The sequence below is a fragment of the Nesoenas mayeri genome, assembly GCF_963082525.1.
Source record: "Nesoenas mayeri genome assembly, chromosome: 6".
Taxonomy (NCBI): Eukaryota; Metazoa; Chordata; class Aves; order Columbiformes; family Columbidae; genus Nesoenas; species Nesoenas mayeri.
In genome coordinates, this window is record NC_137545.1 from 8,028,447 (window position 1) to 8,051,373 (window position 22,927).

General features: G+C 43.0%; 2 protein-coding genes across 4 annotated transcripts in view; both read right to left on the reverse strand.

Annotated features, from left to right (window-relative positions):
* DIP2A (disco interacting protein 2 homolog A) overlaps positions 1 to 7,920 on the reverse strand; it is a gene marked incomplete at both ends in the record, with an annotated part of 103,486 nt that extends 95,566 nt beyond the window's left edge. For all 3 annotated transcript variants that reach the window (XM_080346879.1, XM_080346878.1, XM_080346880.1), the window contains one exon: positions 7,824 to 7,920. In XM_080346879.1, the coding sequence (XP_080203005.1) occupies positions 7,824 to 7,920 (97 nt within the window). The remainder of the gene's footprint in view (positions 1 to 7,823) is intronic.
* Positions 7,921 to 10,061: 2,141 nt separating this feature from the next.
* Positions 10,062 to 22,927, reverse strand: part of PCNT (pericentrin) — an 86,161-nt gene continuing 73,295 nt past the window's right edge. Inside the window, exons 48-55 of the mRNA XM_080346363.1 lie at positions 22,273 to 22,553; positions 21,663 to 21,765; positions 18,549 to 18,713; positions 17,193 to 17,431; positions 16,143 to 16,231; positions 14,810 to 14,963; positions 13,337 to 13,464; positions 10,062 to 10,614 (exon numbers count right to left, since the gene is read on the reverse strand). Of these exons, the coding sequence (XP_080202489.1) occupies positions 10,571 to 10,614; positions 13,337 to 13,464; positions 14,810 to 14,963; positions 16,143 to 16,231; positions 17,193 to 17,431; positions 18,549 to 18,713; positions 21,663 to 21,765; positions 22,273 to 22,553 (1,203 nt within the window). The 3' untranslated portion in view covers positions 10,062 to 10,570. The remainder of the gene's footprint in view (positions 10,615 to 13,336; positions 13,465 to 14,809; positions 14,964 to 16,142; positions 16,232 to 17,192; positions 17,432 to 18,548; positions 18,714 to 21,662; positions 21,766 to 22,272; positions 22,554 to 22,927) is intronic.

The following is a 22,927-nucleotide window of genomic DNA, read 5'->3' on the forward strand; positions in this document are numbered from 1 at the left end:
ACTCCTAAGTTGAAGCCACAGATGTCAAAGTAAGACTGGATGTCCTCACATCTTCTACAGGTTCTCTTTGCTCACAGACTGTTTTCATCAGAAGCAGCTAAAGATGAAAAATATAAGGATGCTCTGAGCTAAGACAAGACACCTTGCTCATCCTCCCATGTTTCAGTAGGTAGGAAAAATTAAAAAAGAGGGGCAGAATAACACTGATGAAAAGAAGAATATGATGGGGGAGTGGGAATCAGAGCGAAAGGGAAGATGCATTACAGATGAAAACCACAGATAATCATATTATTCCACCACCAGGACAGATCTTTCCAGCAGAGTTGCTACTAATCTTCACGGCCCACCCAGAAAGCGCTCTAAACCAGCTTCTCATTACCTTCCAAAATAGAGAGGAGAACAAAAAAAATTCTAGTCTGATGATCCAGCACATCAGACATGGTAAGAAAAAGAAAATGGGTCAGTTTGGTTTTCGGTCAGAATATAAAACGGTACACAGGACTCTGAACTCTTCACACCATCTGTGTTAACCACTATCTCTCTCAAATCACTAGTTTATGCATTAATTCTACTGAGGACATAGGAAGGTTTGGATAATAAACTCTACTATAGTGCACTCCCACTGGTGAATGAGAAGTGACAGTCTGCCCCATTTTTGAGGAATTTGAAAAAAAAATTAAAGGGGTGTGTGCGTAAAAAAAAGACAGTAGTAAAAATGTATAGAATTGTTTTTCACTGTAATAATCTATGAAACACAGCTACAAGAGTCTCAGTTGTCACCATTACAATTATACTAATGTGACAGGATAATTGAAACTTTGGGAATGGTCCCAACTACAACATCTAACTCAGTTTAGAAAAACACCTCCTGCACGTTCTAGACAGGATGGCTCAACCTCAACAGCCACTGTCAGCAACAGACCCAACTGCAGCTTTGCACACCAGCACAAGCTTTACAACCTCCTGTGGCTGGAGACAAAAATGTACAGGAAAAACAGCTACTGTCATCTCGGCACCAGTAGCCTGGCTCAAATGAAGCTTTCCTGGTGTGTCTCTCTCCTCCACCTCCCCTTTCTTCTCCTGCTCTACCAGCAAACCAGTCCATGGTTAGGGTAAGAGTCAATGCCCGATCAGCCTTCAAAATGCGCTGTGCGCCAAAGGAGCACGATGGATGGAAGCAATGCACAGACGAGATGTCTGCCAAGTCACCTAGCTGGACTGTCTTTATCTCAACAGACATGTGGCCTTCAAATGAACTTCAGTCCTCTTCTGAAGTAGAACAGGAAGATTCTGAACCGACTTTTGGAAAAAAAAAAACCAAAACACACCATTCTCTGCCATACCAAGTAAGGATATTATTTTCTCTTTACAGTTTAATAGCAATGGTATCATTAAGGTTGTCATAACCAGCAAGGAAACAAAAATCTTCACTCCAAACATCACCTTATTAGACAAGTTAATTTGTGTTTCCTATCATAATCATAAATTTTTACTCAGAAAATAGGGGAGCTTTAAAAGTAATCCAGTTTTCAGCTGCTGCTGTTAGAAAAGAAGACAGCTTCAGAAAGCTGAAGTTACACAGCACCTGTTCTTTCAGGACCTGGACTATCTGAGCAGTGGGAGCAATGGGCTGAGCCAGAGCAATGACCCACCCGCTGGGCAGCCCCTTCCCAGCCAGCCCGTCCACAGCTGCGGGTGACTTTGTCCCCATTGACGCCACCAGTGAAACAGGCTGGGACAGCAGCTCCATCCAGCAGCAACACCTTCCGCCTGTGAAGCCCCAAAGCTTCACCAGCTTTCCACAGCAGGCATGAAATTTGCTTGGACACAAACAAAAATAGGGCTTTGGAGCAAAGGTTTACCACCATGAAGGCAGCTGCTTTTATCTCCTAGAAGATGTCCTCAAAGATGGCTGTACGTGGAATTCTATAAACACATCCACTGTCCATTTCAAATAACAGTAAACAGAATCCTCCAACTGTCACAGGCTATGAAAAGCCTCCATTTTCATTAATTACTGAATATCGTCCTAATAATAAACCCATAAAACATGCATTAAACAACATAAAACTAAGCATGACAGAAGCTGAGAAGATGCTTAGAGACCCAACAATATAACACAGGACAAGGTCAAGCCATTATAATTAGATTCTCCTATTATTTCAGGAAGGTAATGTTAGCTACATCCTTCTGTAGCTTTACAATCAATCTCCCACAGCTATACCAAACTATAGGCACACTTTGATAAAAGGATTCAAATGTGCTTGTATAGATACAATGCACATTTGAGTTGGCTTATGAGCAATATAGCATTAAAGAAGTGAGTATTCATAAAGACTCCAATAGTACCTGACTCGCAGACAGGGCTGGCACAAAGAGCTGGTCTTGTCCCATCAATTGATAGTCACCAGCAATGAGACCTCAAAGCTCTTCTTCAGATACCTAACAGGACCAGAATTAAAGGATCCCTCATGTACGGTAACTATGAAGCTTGCAATGGCAACCGCTCCTTGCCACAAGACCGGTCTATAATAAAGAAATAAATCAGAAACCTGCCTCCCCTCGAACATCGCGTGACTACTCCAGTCACAAGCCAGACCTAAGGATACAAGCCAGCCTGGAGGACACCAGCCAGTCGCTTCCCAAGACCTGCGCTGGGTGTAACATGTGAGAACAAGCTTTGTAGACTTACTCAGTCCCCACGGGCATTTGGCAGCGCCACGTACTATCACACAATTAGCAGTTTCTGTTGGAGAGGCCCAGAAATTAAGCAACAAAGATGCTGCAGGTCAAGTTTCACAGACTACCAGCCCCTTACAGAGCATTTGTCTCCCCAGTTCCAACAGTTCTTCCCACTGACAGCCTCAGATCATATTTATTTCCAAGTATTAAAATGACTGCAGAAGTAGTAAACAACTGTAATTTGCAGACATACTTTTTGAAGACTTCCATAACAGAAAGCTACCAGTTTAAGACCAGAAAAAAAATTAGCACCCAAATACCATGCTTCATCATAACAAAAAAAGGTTAAAGTCTGTGTGTCTTTTCCTTTCCTGATTTCACATATAGTAGTTTAATACCACATCGATACTGCTAGTGTAACAAAAGCAATTAAGTTGAACTTTTCAGCTCTGACTGCTACCTTTGTTTTTTATAATAAAGGTGTTCCGTCCCAAAAAAGCATTCTGTTACCATTTTAGTTTTTAAAATCCCAACCAAACTGTTAGTATGGGCTACTACTGGCTAGTAGTTATTACAGAAAGTATTTGCTGGAGTATTGATGGAATATTTGTGGCAGCTAAAAAATGTCAGACATTAAATACCTTTAATTTTTCCTCAAGAAATCCTTCTTAGCTGACACCTTCCTCCACTCAACTGGATGCACTATATTACCTGCAGTCCCTCAAAATATGCCAAAAAAAACCAAACCAACCAACCAACAACCAAAAAACTCACACATCCCAAACTAATAGACAACACTCCCTTGTCACATGCATCAATTCCTTCTTAAACAGGAAATAACTGGAATGAAAATTACATTAGTGAACTTTCTGTCCAGCCAGACATGAACATCTCATTGGGAACCAGAGCAACCTGCACATTGAATGTTCCACCCGAACTAGCACACTTTCCACTAACACTTAACTAGGCTCAGAAGAAACTTTGGAGCGATACGTTAAGAGATTCAAAACACAATACCCCAAATAAACACAAAAACAAGTTATAATTAAGACAGTAAATGCCAACACATTTCTGTTTCAGGACTGACTCAGTAGCCTGCTTGGTAGAAGCCATCAAGAGCAGGATTTCCCACCTGGCAGTCAGTGGGGTAACAGAATAGATCGGAACTAGAAAACAACACCTTCAGCCTCTTTACAGCAGGTAATCTCTGTTCAAAGTTTCCGCTCAGTTCTACAATAAGACTGACTTACAGATTCCTAGGAAACAGAAGAAAAAACACATCCATATGTTTAACACTTCAAGCTGGTCAGAAGTTCAGACAAAAAAAGAAAAGCGTAACATTCACCCACTGGTCAAACAGCCACCAGAAAGTCTGTAAAACCACATTTTTTTCCCCTCAGCTTTTACATAACATTTACCGAATGCAAATCATACGTTATACATCCAAATCACTCAGTCTCACCAGAACCACACAGCAAAAAGTAGAACAAATTTCCAATAAAAGAAATAAGCGTAGTCGTATGTTCTCGTAAGATCCTGACCTACCACCACCACCACCTCCAGATGACAAAGCCACACAAGGTAACACCAGTGGGATTGTCCCTGTTGCTACACAGACATATAGTACAGTTTTATCTTTGATTACTTTTATTGCCCTTGGATTAGAAAGAAACAATCGAGGCATCTTCCTGCACAGGTGACCTGAAAGCAGCAAAAAACGACCCAATTCCACAAGCCCCAGGTTTAGGAGAGTAAAAGTGAAGCTGCTCACATGATGGAAGCGCAGTGCCTAGCGCCCTTCAGAAAGAGGCCTTTAAGCATCAGGATTTATTTCTGCCAGAGAAAGGGTGTAATGAGCTCTCAAACTCTCCTCTCTTACCCAAAACATAAGTCTCATTGCATAAGACAGCAAATTATAGGTATGTGCCACAGAAAAAACTGTAGCAGAAAAACTGGGAAAGCTCTGAAAAGAGGGATAAAAACGAGGAGCCTTTTGCACAAGAGAACAGTCAAAAGTTGTTTTGAGGCATAGCTTTCAAATAAAATATGGTTTTCATGAATGGATGTATTATACAAGTAATATGCACATCTACATGAGACCCAGTTTTCAAAATTATCATACCTTAATGCAAAGCAGCATACAAATACAATTAGACACACGAAAATACACAGATTCTGCCAGGCCGATTAGGGAACTTCACATCTTTCCATTACATCAGAAAGTTGCTGCATCTTAGTCTTAAGGTAAGAAAGCTTAGTCAACAGATGAAGGAGCTACAATTCAGCTTAGCTGCCAATCGCCATCTCAAAACTGCCTTTATCTCCCAGAAAGGTTGTGGCAGATCTCTTTGTTTCCCTAAAGTATCGATTTTTTTCCACAAGAAAGAAATTACAGTGTTGACAAAGTAACACCAGCATGATTGTTCTACAGGTTTTTTTACCTCACACTAGTATTCTTCTAGCACATGAAGAAAACAAACAATTGTCAATCCAGTGATCAGGATCTTGTAAAAGCGGAAGGATCCATCACAATGCACATGACCAGAACTGCAGCAAGAGTTGGAGTTCCTTCCTGTCCAAAACTCTTCTAACTAACACTTAATTGGAGATTTTGAGTCGTCTTCATAAAGTAGCAATGTAATCTGACTGTCCTCATTTTTCTCTACATCTAAATGCAAACACTCTTCCCATCTTTCACTATGACAACCTGGGGCAAAACCAAAGGAAGTTTTTGATCATCTTCCCAGTTTATAGGTGAAAGTAATATAATCAGGGAGAACATATGTTATTCCTATAACATACATAACATTTCAATTAACAAGGTGCACAGACAAAGTGGAAAGGAACTTGCTCTTAAGTTTCTTTTCTTTCCCTCCCTTCACACTTCCTCTCAGATTATTCTAACATCCTCCCAAGTATGACCTTCTCCAATTTATAGCGTGTTCAGCATAAGAAATCCCCCATTAAATCTCCCTGCAGTCCACTTGCTTTCACACACATATAAAAAAATCTTTGCTAAGGCAGAGGTCAGCTACAACATCCATACAAAGTGCAGAAGAGCACTGTACATCCACTAAAAAGGTTGCTGAACACTTGAAGAAGTAGTTGTCAGCGGTGGCTTTCCGCTATGGGCTGGATTCTGCTCAAATAGAAGAGCGAAATAACTGTCAATCTCTACAGGTCTCAATTTACTTCTTCTAGAAGGAGTATTATAGATTAAAATGCAAATATCTAATTCTAGATCACTATTTCTTCCTCTCCGAGCAAGCAGGTTCTGAATATTAATGGTGGAAGGGTCCTTTAAAAGCAGCATATACAAACTTCAATTGATCACCAACAAGAGCACATGATATATTACCAGATGTTGAAGAATTCCTGCCTGCAAACACTTTCAAGTCATTTAGGCAGGGCAGAGAAGGATTCACAACTTAGATCAAAGATTGCGCCCAAGATCATAAACTAAGACTTCAGAGTGGCCAAGAAGTTTGAGCCAACGTTCCCACTTTATCCAATCACTCAATTAATCCAGCAGCTACACAGCAATACAAAGTCAGTATCAGGCACAATGCACTACGACAGCTCGCAATCACTCCAGGCGTCTCACAGATTTAACACAATGCAGACCCATACTGAAAGATCCCAGTGGTTAAACAAACGCAGTCAGGACCCACACAGAAGATATCCTGGCAGAGCACACGGGTTCCAGCTGCTGCAGCTCACGGGTCGCAGGAACCTCTTGCACAAGCAGCCGTACCTGCCAGGTTCTGCTTCCTACCGCTCTGGCAGACATGCAGCGACAGGTTAAACTTGGACAACAAAGTTACTAACCCTATACTTTTCCCCTGCCTCTGCACCAAGGGTTCCACACTGGAGGTGAGGACAGCAGATCCATGAATCATTTCCGAAACCATGACATACATCAGGCAGCACACAAAGGTGAAATAACTCTGTTTTTGCCCACCTGAATGTACTGATCTGAAAGCTGAGGTGCAGACTGAATGCTGCCACTCCAGCACCGTGGCATTAACAGCTTTTTAGCTCTTCTGTTCCAACGTGCAGCATGACAACATAGCTATGGAAAACACAACTAACTGCTCCCAGAAAACGCTGCCTCCGTCTCTTTCGCCTGTGCAGGGTGGGACATGCCAGGGAGTTGATATAAGAAACAAAAAACAAAACCGAAATAACATCCTACCCAAAAAAAGTATAATTTCCACAGGGGTCACAAAATAAGATAAGAATACCACAGGGAACCGGCTTTAAGAGGCAGATTCCTCCAGGCCAGCATAAAACAAGGGAAAATACTAGAGGTGGAAAAAGAATAATTCATTTAAAAAGTTTATATTTTCTTTCCTAAATATTTATGTAATGAGAAGAAGGCTGCTTTCCTGACAAATAAGTAATAGTGTGAGGGTTTATTCCTATGCACACACGCAGTAAGTGCACATCTTACTTATAGTGAGATATTTTATATACTGACATATATACCGCTACCACCCAGCACAAGCCTGTAGGTGTGAGGAAAGGCACCGAACCTTTTGGGGTTTAAGTTGGTGTGGCACCGAGCCTCAGCCTGGCCCCGCGGCCCTGCCACCTCTGAGCAAGGGAACCACACAGGTGGAGGGAATGTCACCATATTCCTGCCTGGAAACCTGATATACAGGAAAGCGTAAAAACACTGGGAATTCTACAGATCCAAAGGAAGAGGCTTCAAATTTTCGCTATAATTAGGAATAAATATTAAAGAAACAACCTCAAACTGGTATTTTCAGAGTACCCAGCTGCACACTGACCATTTCGGTCCCAGTTCAGACCGAAGGGACAAACACCCCGTGGCCACCTCAAAACGCCTCAGAACGGGCGTCCCCGCCTCTGCCACCCGGCACCGGCGCCGCTGGGGCCGCCTCCCCTCGCGGCTCCTCGCCGCCGGGGGACCCCACGGCGACAGGGCTGCCGGGGACAGAGAGGGGCGCCCCGAACCCGCCCACACGCGCCCCCTCCCAGGGCTGGCGGCGGGAGAGCAGCCCCGGCGGCACCGCGGCTCCCCGCGGGCCCAGGCCTCCCCGGGCGGCCGGCGGAAGCGACCCCCGGGCTTCCTGCCGCGGCTGCACCCACCGCGCCGGCCCCCCCGCCGCGCTCACCCTCCGACAGCTCCAGCTCCAGCTCCGCCAGGCTCTCCCGCACCTCGGCCGGCAGCGGCACCGCCTCGAGGGAGCAGCCCCCGCGCTCCGCCGCCATGGTGCAGGCGGGCGGCGAGCGGGCCCCGCCAGAGCCGCCGCCCAGCGCGGCCGCAGGTGGGGCCGGGGAGGCGGCGGCGGCCCCGGGCCGGGAGCTGAGGGGACGGGACGGACGGGAGGGACGCGGCGCCGCTCCGGCCCTGCCGCCCCGCGCAGCCGCTGCCGCAGCGGGGGCCGCGTGCCGCGCGCGAGGGCGGGGCGGGACGCTCCCAGGCCGCCTCGCGCGGGGCGGGCACGGGCGGGCGCGCGCGCCCCCTGGCGGCGGGAAGCGGCGGCGGGAAGCGGCGGCCGGAGGCTCCGCTGAGGGGAGCGCAGGGACCCGCACGGCCCGGGGGCTCCGGACACACACCAGGAAGCGCCCCGGGGCCTGCGGGAAGGTCTCGGCACGACTCGCCCTGCCCCTCACCCAGCGCTCTCCGCCCCTGCCCGCCGGGGCTGCGGCACCTTCTGGGAACACCGACCGAGCCCCGGGCCCAGTGTGGGAATCACAGAATGTCCGGGTCACCCCTCCCAGGTGACAGCCCCAGCCCCCACGCCCAGGTGCGAGACCCATCAGACCAGTCAGCCCTGGAGAACCTTCCAGACTCAGCGGGGTTGGCACGGAGGGGTGTGGGACATGTTATGGGATCACAGAATCACAGAATGTCAGGGGCTGGAAGGGACCTCAAAAGCTCATCCAGTGCAATCCCCCCATGGAGCAGGAACACCCAGATGAGGTTACACAGGAAGGTGTCCAGGCGGGTTGGAATGTCTGCAGAGAAGGAGACTCCACAACCTCCCTGGGCAGCCTGGGCCAGGCTCTGACACCCTCACCATGAAGAAGTTTCTTCTCAAATTCAAGTGGAACCTCCTGTGTTCCAGTTTGAACCCATTACCCCTTGTCCTATCATTGGTTGTCACTGAGAAGAGCCTGGCTCCATCCTCCTGACACTCACCCTTTATATATCTGTAAACATTAATGAGGTCACCCCTCAGTCTCCTCTTCTCCAGCTCCAGAGCCCCAGCTCCCTCAGCCTTTCCTCACATGGGAGATGCTCCACTCCCTTCAGCATCTTTGTTGCCCTGCGCTGGACTCTCTCCAGCAGTTCCCTGTCCTGCTGGAACTGAGGGGCCACAACTGGACACAATATTCCAAGTGTGGAAACTACAGCAGGTCCATGGATCCCATGACAGAGAGTATGGGAACAGAAATTAGCCTTGAAGATATTAAGGTGTACCCATGAGAAAGATGGGAGTAAAAGAGTAACATTGACGTATTAGCCAACGATACGTTACTATTGCAGCCTGTTACCAACAGCAAAAGACAAATGAGCTGGTAAAGACTATATAAAAAGGCATTTGTGGCAATAAATGGAGAGTGCTGTTTGTACTTAAGAACTTGGTCTATGTCTTTTGTCCATCTCAACCACGACAGCCCAGAGAACTGCTCCTGGAAACAAGAGCCTGCGTGTGAAACCGTGCTCGGGTCTCTGTAAAGAAAAAGAATTACAAAGGGAGAAGACTTGCACCTTTCTATCTCACTAGTTCCAGCGTGGCTTTGCAAGCGTGTTTGTGGATCCACAGAAGTATTTCAGCGTGCGCCAGGCTGGCGTGAAGAATTTGCAGTAATTCCGAGTGTGGTCATGTTTGTGTATGATGGTGGGGAAGAGAAGCAAAGGTGAAGGAGATTGATTTGTTAGCAGCACCTTTAGCTAGGAACGTGCTAAGTGAAAGATAAAGATTGGAAGGGGAAAAACCAAGGAGGGAAGTCTGTGATAAAAGAATGGGAGAAAATGGAATGCTGTTATTGTGGAAATCTGGGATATTTACCCCTAGGGCAGCAACCATTTGAAATTACTAAAGGAAGAAAACTTGTAGCAAAGCCAGAGGGGCTGAAAATGTTTTTGGTGGTGGTGGTGTTTTTTTTTTTGCATGGGGAAACTTGTTTAAATTGCAAAAGGGCATATAATTGGTAAAGTAGGAGGTCATGACGTCGAGTTTTTACTAGAAGTGGAAGGTACCCTATCCCTTTTAAATTTCACCCTAAAAAGATCTTAGACCGAAGATACGGTTGTAATAAACAGCACCCGCATTATTCAAATCATCAGCAAACAGCACCTAGCAGAGCAGGAGGTGGTTGTCACAGAGCAGGTGGAGGGGACACAGACCCCGCAGCCTGTGCGCCGTGGAGACACCGTCCCTTGGACACTGAGGCAGTGATCCTAGAGAAATATGAAAATCCATACAAGTTTAGGAAAGTGCAAAAAAAGCAAATAGGTAAGGTGGAAACAAATAAGCATACAATCTAACAACTCACTAATAAAATGCCATTTTAATAACTTGTTTGGTTTTTTTTTTTTTTTACAAGGAATCCAGCTATACACTATAAAAAATAAACACCAAAGAGACTCTTTGCAACTTACAATACAGTGACACAGGCACACGTCAGCCGTTAACTTACTAATAATTTCACATGAGCATGTAAAACGTGGTTTTAGTGAAAAGTAATTTCCTCTTAAAGTACTAAAATATAATAAAAAGAGTCATATAAAAATCTGATGCAAAAGCACTGCCCTTTATTCGGTTGCACGAGAGCTGGTAAATGCCTCCATTCAGTATGGGCCGACTCAGAAGGAAGCAGTAACTCGGGATGGAGCTCAGAAGTGTTCTTGTCACTTTTTCATGCTTCTCTGACGAGGTGGGCCCGGAACTTGTCCTAAATTTAAATAAAACAAATTAATATTTAAAAACTGCTTGTGTGATGAAGCAACAGGGTGCAGTTAGCAGCATGTAATTTCCACAATGTGCTTCATATGAGCTATGCTAAAAGCAATTACTGTTTTCATGAGCCGCCTAGGAACAATACAACATGAGATTTGAAAGTTCACACGTTTGCCAAAGCGAACCTTGGAGCCCCAGGTTAAAAGCATAAAAAACCCTTTAATCTGCCCTGGTGAAAGGGACACGGTTTAGTGCTAGTTAGGTTATGGTTGGATTTGATGATCCTGAGGGTCTTGTCCAACTGAAATGATTCTATGATGTCTTCCTATAACTCCTGGCATCATCGTTCTGGTAACCCCAAAATTAAAAAATAATCATACACACTTCCCACAAAATTGCTATTAATGGTGTCCCAGTTGTGGAATACTTATTCCACATTTAGTATAAAACAAAATACCTTATTTCCATGAAAAACTGTCAGGTTTCAACTCTAAAATGTGTTTATCTATATCTGCCATAAACAGCTACAGTATGGGGGACACATACACCAAAACCCCACCAAGTCACAGTATTAAGGTTTCTACATCAAAGCCTGCTGAGAGCAATGTCAAAGTCCCCATATGAAGTGTCACTGTAGCTGTTGACTTTAGCAACATTAACAAGACTAGGACCTGCAAGCAAAGGTAGCCTTTTGTTCAGTTTTGTTTTAATTTTGTTTTTTAATTAGATCAAGTCAGAGAGCCAGAAAAAGCAGGCAACACATTAGACTTTCCCCAGAGCTCCTGTGAACGCTGACAAAGCCAAGATTCCTCTCCATCTAGAGAAACACATAATTTTCAAGTTCAATTTTTCGAAGTTAACATTAACAATGTGTTGGGAATATCACACATAATCATAAAAAAATTTGCCTCGGAAGTGAACTTAAGAATCTTTATTTTTCCAAAAGCAGTAAAGTCCATAGTTAATAATGCCATTTATAAATTGTGGGGAAGTGCATGAGAACAATACAGCACCTCTACAACGCAGATCAAATGTCCAAACCTGGTGTTGCTGAGGAGCCGGCCCCATAGATGTGATTTTAATGAGCATCTACAATGACCACAGGGCCAAGAGTCACTATTTAATGCTGTGATGTACAATTGAATCCCACAAAAATCCCCCCCAGAGCTGATCTGCTGCCAATAAGGCTCACAGGAGGAGCCAGCAGTAAGAGTACTAGTGACTGGCAGAGATTTGCAGATACTGTCCAATACTTTTCTCATCTCAGGACAACCAGTATCAAGGCCCACATCTTTGGGCAAAGGCTGAAGGACAATTACAGGTGGCAAGTGTGCCTGGGAAACAGCAGCTGACAACAGTTACGCTTAGTGAAAGAGACAAGCAAGGTGCAGATGTGCAATGGAATTCACCTGGTCCTCCCCTGGCACCACAATTACATCTCTAACTGGTCATCTTTCCAGCTTTTGGCTGAAATTATGGGGAGCCAAGGGTGGCAGCTGGTAGAAGGAAGTAACCAGTGCTTGCCTGGAGATCAAGGACCACAGGGACTCACAAGCAGCACAAGGAAGTAAACAGATTGTGGGGATGAGCAGCCAAAAGTAACACAGGGAAGGAACCAGCCCTAACAGACAAAAGGGATAAAGGCTGGACAAAAGCATCAGTAGCATCATCTGACCTGGTGGCCCATATTAGCTCAGACCAAGGAACGAGCAACACAGCCTGGCTGGGTGAAGCAAGGCTTGGGGAAGGTGCTCCAAAGGCCCTGGAGGAACGGCTGGTTTTTGTAAATATTACATGTGTGTTGCTGCTCTGTGGTGGGCAGGCAGCATGAGGCTACCGCTGCAACACAACGGTTACACGTACAAACAGAGAACAAGTTCCCTTTGTGTTCGGTCCAGCACAAGTGACACTGCAGCCAGAGGTCCAGCTCATTTTCCACAATCCTGATACACTGGAGAAGGTTTAGATATAACCTCAAATATAACAAAACATTGGAAAACGCATCTAAACATATCTTGACAGGAGATGATTTGAGGATGATGTGATGACAGTTTATAAATTCTTCCTTGGGACAAGGAATTTCTGTGATATAACAAAGATATAAGAAGAGTAACTAGAAGATTAAACTAAGTAAATTTAGTCTAGAAATTAGGTGGAAGTGTTTTAAATAGCAAAGATGAGAGTCACTACAATCCTTTGTGTGCTCTTTGATCAATCGTGGAACTAGATGGCTGTTCTTACTAGACTCCAAATTTTTTTTTTATATATGCTATGGAATATAAGGGAGCAATAAATGAGGGAAGTATTATAGTTTGTGCTGCAGAGAAAGCCCCATTCAGCTATTACAATGGTTCTCATTGACTTTAAAGCAAATTAACTCTATATGAAACTTGATTTGAATGCAACCCTTGCTTATTTAGACTTGATAGCAGGAGGGGGCTAGAAATCACATGAAGTTATTCAGCCTTATCTCTATAGAATTTCACTAAGAACTTATTTTGAGAAATGCCACACTTGGACTAGTTTTAGACATGATTCACAAAAAGCTTTTATTTCAGAGATGTACTTAGTTTTCCCTCTGCCCTCACAACTATAATTACTCATTAAAATGATGCTCTTTTCGTGCTTTAAGTGGTGTAAGCAATATATAGGACGACATCTTGCAAAAAGCAGCCCAGACTGCTGGCAGCTGTGAGGGGTAACAAGGTGGTTCTTACCTGGTTGCACACCCCCTAGTCTTTGCTGGATGACCTCTAAGCGATGGATGTATTCTGTTAGCGATCGTTCAGGATCCTGAGCAGGCACAAGGGACTTTTCTGAAGCTGAACTTGTGGATGGATGCAATCTTAAAAAGGGAAACAAATTATTTTCTTATTTTCATGCCACGCTCTCAAATAAATACAATAAAGTTACATCCGTATAGGCAGCAATTCAGTGCAAAGCAAACTAGAGCAACAGCAAAAACCACCATCACCACAAAATTACATATCAAAAAAGTTATAGACTGGGCAGCTTTGTATAGAGGGGAGTCAAAAGAAAGGATGTTTTGATAAAAGATGGATTATCTATAAATCTCTCCCTACTGATATGCAACAGAAAGTCTCTCAGATAAGAAAGCTACAGCCAGAGAGAGTCTTCCTTCTGTGGAGATGAACAGGAACATGCTGCCATCCAGGCACGTGCTCTCCTGTTCAGCAAGGAAAATACTGTCTTGAAGGAAAAGGCTGAGAAAGGAGACCTTTTAGATGGTACACTGTGTGTCCTTTCTGGACATTAACAACAAATTTCAGATACTAGCAGAAATATACATTGAAGGGGACACGCTGTGCAAACATACTGCTATTTGGAGTAAGAGTTTATTTATAGGATCATGGAATCATTTTGGTTGGAAGAGACACTTCAGATCATTGAGTCCAACCACAACCAAACTCTGGCACTAACCCATGTCCCTAAGAACCTCATCTACACGTCTTTTAAACCCCTCCAGGGACGGCGACTCTAGCGCTTCCCTGGGCAGCCTGTCCCAATGCCTGACAACCCTTTCTGGGAAGAAATGTTTCCTAATATGCAATCTAAACCTCCTCTGGCACAACTTGAGGCCATTTCCCCTCATCCTATCACTTGCTACTCAGGACAAGAGACCAACCCTCTCCATGCTACAACCTCCTTTCAGCTAGTTGTAGAGAGAACATCAGCTGTGACATCCAACTCAGCAACCAGTAGCTGGGGTTGCAGAACTGGCCATCACTCATGAAAAACCACAACAGAACATACCCCACAATTTCTCCACCTCCCATTCTGTGTGCGTGCACAGAGTCTGAAGGCAGCTAATACTAATGCAATGCTGTCATGTGGTATGGGAGCCACTTCCACAGGATGCTCAGAAATTAATGTCCAACTTGCACAGCAAAGGCAACAAGAATTACCCCTCAAAGGAGGCTGACAGGCATAGCCATTGTAAATCCTGTAGCATGTCCTAACTGAACTGGGGAACACCACCAGGAATGCTCCCAGTCCGAGAACAGACATGCTTAAAGCAAAGGAAAACTTTTCTTCACTTATAACAACTTGAAACAAAAACATTTAGCAGATCTAAGACAACAAATTCATCTCCTTGTTCAAGTAGCTCCTCCTGTAAGTGGTTTTATTTTAAGGAGAGGCTGTCGGTCAGGCAGAGGCTGCAGACTCACCTGCTGTATGAGCCGTGAGGGGAGCGGGGAGAGCGGCTCCCGAATCTGGCAGAGCTGGTTCTGTGGCACAGCCCGGTGTCCCGGGTCGGGGGGGAGCCCAGGGGGACAGCGGGGGGCTGCTGCTCCTTCAGGACTTCTGTTCTGGCACCGGGGGCTGTGGGAAATGTGAAACAGTTAATAATACACATCAACCTAACCAATAAACCCCATAAGAACGACAGCACAGTACAATTGTGTTTGGTTTTAAATGAAGCTAAAATACACTTTCTACTGCTAACTGCCCTTTTTTTTTTTTTCCTTTTAAATGTTTGTTTTAACCAGATTTAACAGAAGTTCGACATTTTAATGTCAAGAAACTACTTCCTGCCAATGGAGAACTTGCACTGTTTTCTTTCTCCAGACTTGCTTTTTCATCAGCTGCTGCTGTATCCACACAGGGGATGTTCCAATGGCTGGTACAAGCAAAATAGTTTTTTCACGAAATTTTCATTCTCGTTGCTCTAACTATATGTTACTGTTGACTTACACTCTCCAACTTGAGATTCAGCAGAGATTTTTTGGTTTGGTGAAGGTCTGAGGGGTGAGGGTGGGGTGTTGTTTTGCCTTCATGAAAAAAGAAGAATCCCTTCTGTAAGCTCTTTAAATCATAAAAAAAAGAAACGAAGTATTTTTTCATGAGGATGCCAAAATGCTATTTGGTAGTGAGGTAGAAAGTTCAGCATGCGTTTCAGGATTCAAGTTTCATAGGAACCACATCACTGTGGTTTTATGTAGGATGTTGTTTGTTTGGGTTCTGTGGTATATTTTATGTTTTGTTTTTTAAATATGTGTTTCCAGCAACTTAGAAACAGTGAAAATTATGTAGTACCAGGTAATGAAAAATGCACTATTCCACTTGAATTTTTTGAGTGTTGAAAAGCCACAAGTAATGGAATATTACATTAAATGGGACAGTTCTGCAATATTGGGTTCCACATTAAGATACTTGCTTGAATTCTTACAAACGCATCCGTATATAATTCAAAGGAACACAGTCCTTACTGATGAGTTTTACGAACACAAGACTCAGTTTCACAGCCTGAGAAATTGCAATAAAGGGAGAAGAGGAGCAGCTTGCCAGTGTTGTAAATTAAAAACTCTGGAAGTTTTCCATTGTAATTTCTTACAATGGCCTTGTAAACTCACAGCCATTGTGTTCAGGAAATGGGCAAACAAATTTGTGTTAACAGGTAAGCAGATTTTGCCACCTCTGTGGGTACTTTTTGTTTTTAAATGAAACACATCACTGAAGAGAAATTATGATTAAAACAATGTACTTGTCCAAAGCACTTACCTGTATTACCTCCTATGCTGTGAGAAATGGTTTCACCCTGTGTGGTCTTCTTGCCAAATTTGTTCCACTTTTTCACCAAAAACTTTAACCTTAGTAACAAAATGAATTTGTACAATCATTAAAACAAGCAAAACCACATTGAACTTAAATATTTAACTTGCTGTCAGCATGCAATGTATTAAACAACATAAGAAACAATCCTTGCAGGTGTGAAGGAATAATTCTTCAGTCTTTAGAGTGAAGGCTTATCCTATTTTACTCCGCAACGATGTTCTAACTGTTGGAAAGGTTGGCTTGGTTTTGCACCGCTCCTCTGTCCCCAGTCTCCAGAGAGTGTTGTGGCATCTCTTCCTGCCTCAGCGGAGCAGTTTGGAGGTCACTGCTCCTGTGTCCTTCGCTATTGCTGTTGTTATAGCATCCACATCAAAAACAACAGCCTGAAGACATCCTGTGGCATCTCCCAAAAGTCAAGCTTGCTAGTAATCACTGTCACCAGACAAGGGAATAGCTCAGAAAGAATCACCTATTACTCTTAAGACTTTTTTTTTTTTCATTAAATGGATTCAAAAGCCATTATCAGATGGCATATTGTGCTAAGTGCAGCTAACAAAATCCATCTGACAGTAAGTGACAGCGTATGATAGAATCATACCCAATGAAACACAGGCTATGGGACTCGAGAGGAAAACAACCCCTGATGAGATGATGACGTTCTCATACTAGACAGACTATCCTGTGAGTCCAAAAAGATAATGGTCAGACCTGGAAGGACATCAGTTTGTCATTGTGTGCACTGATTTGCAAATACATTGCACTTGGGTCTCTCTCGAGAGAGAAGCAGCTTTTTCTAGATCTGTAGTTCTGTACACATCAAACGGTGCTGACTGAAACGGCAGCTTGGCCAAAGTTATAGCTAACAAGTCATATTTGAACTAGTTTTGGAGATAGCTTTTGCTTAATATTAACCAAGGATAAACCACAGGAACTATCAATTTTAGAAACTTCCAAGAAAATACTGCGTTTGAGAGACAGTGAGTGTTTTGGCTTTACCTTGATACTGCGATGATTGCCCTGACCGCACATCTGAACTTGGTAAAGGGCCGCGACCGCGACCCTGAAAGCTGCAGGTCTGCGGGTGAGGGGTAGATCCCCATCCGTGCTATCAGAGAGAGGGTTGCTTGCTCACAGTCCTGAAATCCACCAAGCAGCAGCAAGAGGTATTTCTTCTGATAAACTAGAGCCTTTCGAAAGCTCTCTGCTCTAAGGTACTTCCTATATAATCTCTGCAACTAGAGAACAAAAAAAGAAAAGGAAAAACAAATTCCAATCTGTTAAGATTTAGCTACAGAAACTCAGAAAAGCTGGTGGCTTTTTCCAGCAATGTCTCTCATGTATTTTGCTTTACAAAATTGTAGAAAGCTATTTAATAATTATGAAGTATAGAAACAGTGTATCTTTACCTGTAAAATGAAATTTTGAGCAAATATTTGTATATCAGACTCCGTGACTTGGCCAATTTTGGTGCAAAGCACTGGCAATCTGGACACCATACTACTGAATTTCTTTATGTCCACAAAGTCTTGACTAGGCTAGAAAATTTTGTTCATTGGTTGGTGTGCAGAAAACCAGCCACAAACAAGGTGCCTTCATGTCGAATGTCCACACTGTGGACAGGATGCAGCTGCCACAAAAGCTCCTGAGTTTGGGGTGTCAGACTGTCTTACATCTCCCGAATGTTTCAAAGCAAAATGGCCATACCCAAAACTCTAAAACAGTTTAACTTCTTAACAAAGAAAATAACATCTGCTTTACATGAATATTAACTGGAAAGCATGTTGGGATGAGTGCCCATCTCACTTCATTACAAGCAAATGTGTCAGAGGAACAGAAAGTATTTAAGATCGGGGTGAAAAGTTAAAAATAACGGATGTTTGATATTGTCACGCTTAAGCAAGAAATCTGAATCTCCCTCTCATTTAAGAGTAGAAAGGGATTCCAAAGGGCCAGATTACTTTTGGTGCAACTTCCTGTCTAACACTAACAAGTTACAATGGAACATTTTTGATGAGGGACATAAGGGGAAAGTGTTCCTAATTTAATATGCAGTTTATGAAACTGTTGATCTATAAAATCACCTTTTATAATAGCAACCGAAAAAAGATTACAGCCATAAGTTAAATGCCATAATCTAACAGATATTTTTATCCCCAGAAATCTGAGCTGTACGCTTCCTGCTTCCTCTGCAACAACAAGTTCTATCATATTTATTCAAACAATACAATTACTAAATTACCAGTTCTACACATGACACGAATCCTTTAGGCAAGTCCCAAAGGTTTAAAAGACACACTAATGGCTACGGCGTCGCTCGTTCATCAAGCTCCACACCAGCAGCATTAGGTTTACCTTCGGACTGGAAGTTTCTCCCACCGGTTTGTTTTCTGTTTCAGCAGTCGCTTTAGCCAGTTCACATTCAGCCTGTTTCAGTGCGTTCTGCAAAATGTTTCTCTCTCGCTGCCAAGCGTCTCTCTCCAGTTCGTGAACAGAGTCGGTATCGTCCGTAGATCTGATCTAAAAAAGAAACCCAAAGGAAGTGAGCTGTGACCGTTTCTGCACGTTACTTCCACTGCCAAACATCTCAAACTGAATAGGCATCTAACTTTATGGACAAACCAACACATCAAAATAAGCCTGAAAATTAGCAATGGCATTCAGTGTTAAATGGGAGGATGGAGAGCTGAAACACACAAGCAGCCCTTCTTAAGACATATCAAATGAATTTTTAATCAAGCTACCCCTTCTCTGCAGATCTGTCTGATCAGGAATCCTGTTCCCTTTAATAACAAGACACTTGGAAAAGGAAACAAACCATCTGGCTTCATTCCATATCCACAGGCAGCACAGGAACTGTGAAGAAAGTGTCTGTGTATACACATGCCTGCACAAAACCGTGTTCTGAAGCGTCTAGAGAAATAGATTCTGAAAAATCACAATCAATTCAGAGAAATTCAGTTTTGTGGGAAGTCATCTCTTGTAGGAATGAGACTCAGCTCCAGGTCCAATTCTCTGTGGAAGTTCTGCCTTCAGAACCCTCTTCAGATCAATTATCAATTTAATGGTCAATGGTTACATCAGTGTGGGATCCAGCACACCACAGAGAAACAAAAGATATTTTTTGATGCAGTTTATGTTTTACCCCTTGAAATAAAATCAGGGCATCAGAGGAGCCACTACACGCCGCTGACCCAAACTTCTCCTAGCAACTTATTTAAGTACAACCTTATTAGGATTTGGAACTTTTTCGGAAGTAATTTCTGATTAATGCCTTAATACACTAGCATGTGCCATTTACATTTCTCTTCTATGAAGAGCACAACTTGTCAAGTAAAATAATCTTAGAAAGTTTAATAAATCACAGCCATCTAAGTCTTTGTGCTGCCTGCAATATCTACAGCAACAAATAGGGATTCCAATGCCATCTGCACCTTCACGGCACATCATCCACCTCCCTCCCTTCTGACTTTGCAGCTCCTTTAAAACTTCTGAAACAAAGGCTCTCCACTTCTCAGCAAATTTAAAACAGATTTTAAAAAAATATTCTAGATCTAACTCTACCTTCAGTATTGTTTTGAAATAGGTATTTATTTCTGCACAAGTTAAACTCTTGTCCTGTATTTACTAATTCACAGACGTAAGGTAAGGACTACGGTCCCACCATGCCAGGCATTCTACAGACCTGCAAAAGCTCAATTTGAAGGCAGTGACAGATACTCGTAATATCCAAGATCCATCTACCCACTTGATTTCTGCTGCACCAGCTGGCATTTGATTGACTGATTCCACATTTACTTTCGCACAGATTTTTCATCTTGGCATTTTGACAGTTTCCCTGTCTAACAGTCCCCAATTTATCACAACTCAAGAAGGTAATAACAGTAAATTCCTTTGGTCTCCAGAACATGTGGTTCAGCACCTTAAAGGAAGGAGAAATTCAGGGAGGAGCCTGAAACAAAAGGCAATTCTAGAAAAAATCAAAGCCTGAAAAGAGGGCAGAGAGGAGGGTGTTTGTGTCCACAGAAGGACATAAAGCTACAGTTTTCGCTCTATAAGCTATAGAAAGGCATATGTCTTTATAGAGCTCCACTAAGCTAGTTTTTTTGTTAAATAAAATGTAAGTCAAAACACTTCAGTCCCTTTATTTTAGTGTGGTCACAGTCCCTGGAGGAGGCAGTTGCAAAGTCCAGTCCAACAGGAGAGGAGCTGTTACTCTGCATGGCATTCACCGGCTTAATGTTCAGAGGGCTGCTAATTGATGGTAATGAGAGCCTGGAAAAACTAGAACTTGTGAAAAGCATTTGCAACAGAGTTCCTAACACAGAAGGTCTAATGGCATCACAGCAAAAACAAACAACCCGAGCTATTTTTTTTGTCCAGCAGAGTAATAACTTGGAGGGAGCTGAGCCAGAAAAACAGCTCAGCTCTGGAGGGAGTTCTGCTAAGTCAGATTTAAACAGAGCCATAAGGTCGTCTGGTTCCCCCACAGGCTTTCTGAGCATTTTGTCCACAGCGGAGGGGCCTAAAGCTTTGGGAGAAGAAGGTTTAACCACAGTAACACCTACCTGGGTGGATGTCACATCCCCCTCCTGACAGCTGGAGATGATCCATTTGGCAACCACCTAACTGGTTGCACAGGCAACAGAAGGAAAATATTTACTGTCCTTTGTAAGCACTTAGACACAGGGAGAGTTTGCATCATGCCTGGCCAACTTGTCATATACCATGAGTTATATTGCAGAGCACAGGAGAACAGCAGAAGTTACCAAAGCCTCTTCACCTACTAGACAGTCTGAATTATTTGTTAAAGGAGTGTTTGCTGTGGATCTGCTATCAAGCAGAGAGAGGCTGAATCAAAAAGAGCCAAGACTTAGCCCTAAATCCCCAAAATTTGTCTGAAAGAGCTGCAATGCAAAGATCTCTTTTTTTATTATAAGAGAGAGATAGAAATGACAGGGCAAAGTTACCTGGTGAGTGAGATGGAATCTAAGAGCTATGTACTTGGTATCAATAGACCTGAGCTCAGCCTTTGATAATCCCCAGGCTTGTATCAAACAGTATTTGCAACACCAAAAACATCAGTCAAAACACTCAAATAACAAACCTCTCTTGCACTTTTCGAAAATTACTTGACAATTTGCTCAAAAACAACTGTCTTTGGATGCACAGAGAAGCAGCAGCAACACAGCCCAGGGTGGCAGAAGCAGACTGCAGCACAACAAAATAGCGAGAGTCTGCTACTAAAATATGTTGATATAATGACAGTGTGAGTACAAGAGTGTGTCCTTTTTCCGTCCCCAAGGCAAAACACATTTTTCCTCAGAATGTTTTACCAAATAAGGAAGAGGAGGGGGAAAATAAAAAATTAAACAAACAACAACAAAAATCAGCTTATATGTGTACTGTAACCCAAAGTATACAGAACAACTTTACTGATAATTGACCAATATATGCTGTTTTTCTTACCTGAGATGCAGGAGTAGACAATAAATCTGATTTTAGTTCCTTTAACGTCTGCAGTAAAGAGGCTACAGCTTCATCATTTGATGCAGACCAAATGTTAACTGTTCTGTAAAACAGAAATACTTTTCTTAACATCAAATTGATTTATAGTAATGTAAATGTACATTTGATTCCTTCTCCCCACTGGATGACCTTTACATTTTGAGGCTGTACTTATGGATTATTCATCACACAAAATACTATGAATACACACAGGAACTAGCAAGTTTTGCTAATTTTTAAGAGTAGAATTTCTAAATAGTGCCACATAGGATTGATTCAGAAGTCTGTATTTTATACGAGTCTGAAATTCTACCACGCAAATTTAGGCTACAGCAAAACATCAGTAGTATTTTACTTTGCTGCCAAAGAAATCACTGCTCTTCGGCCACTCAATTCTGACACCTTGTTTTTCCCTGACATGCTCCATGGAGTTTCCCATTCTAATCCTGCAAATGTGTTGATTAACCTGTTTTTTGATTGCTCTCTAATTAGCGTTCTGCAGTTGCCAAACTACCAATTGACTCTTTCCCGTAGAATGATAAAGAAAACTCTGTTATGAACAACTACTCACTTATCTACAGTTTTATATACGAACTCATTCAGGTGCACAGCTACAAAAAGCAACTGCTGTCTTATCTTCTCCAGCTGTTGTTGCTGCTGTTGCAAATGGGATTTTTCACTTTCTTTTGTCGTGGCCTGTTTGGCATTTTGCTCTTTGTTTAAGGTACACAACAGTTCTTGCTGCCGCTTTGGAGATGGGTGATTTCTTTCTCTTTCTTCTAATACTGCCAGTATTTCCTGCAGCTCTTTAATTCTTTGTGCATCCCTCTGGTGTTGCCATTCCAAGTTTTGCTATTTGAACAGAATAAGTAGTAGTTAATTGCGTCTTCTACATATATATATATACATACTCATATATAAGTGGTTTTTTGTTTGTTTGGGGCTTTTTTTTAATACACAGACTGCAAATACAAGTGTGACACCTAAGCACATTCAACTCAGTGTTCCTTAAATCACAGACCATTTTATAGGGGCAGATGCACTCCCCCCATCCCAAAAGTACCAGAAACTTCCAGTCTGATAGACCAGTATGGTCATGCACACATCTCTTGGCCAAGAGACAAGGCCTTGGTTGAGAGAAGTTTCTGGAACACTCCCATAAATAATCACAGCTCAGCTTCAACTTAGATTATAAATGGACCTCACTGGAGACCCCCATTGAGCTG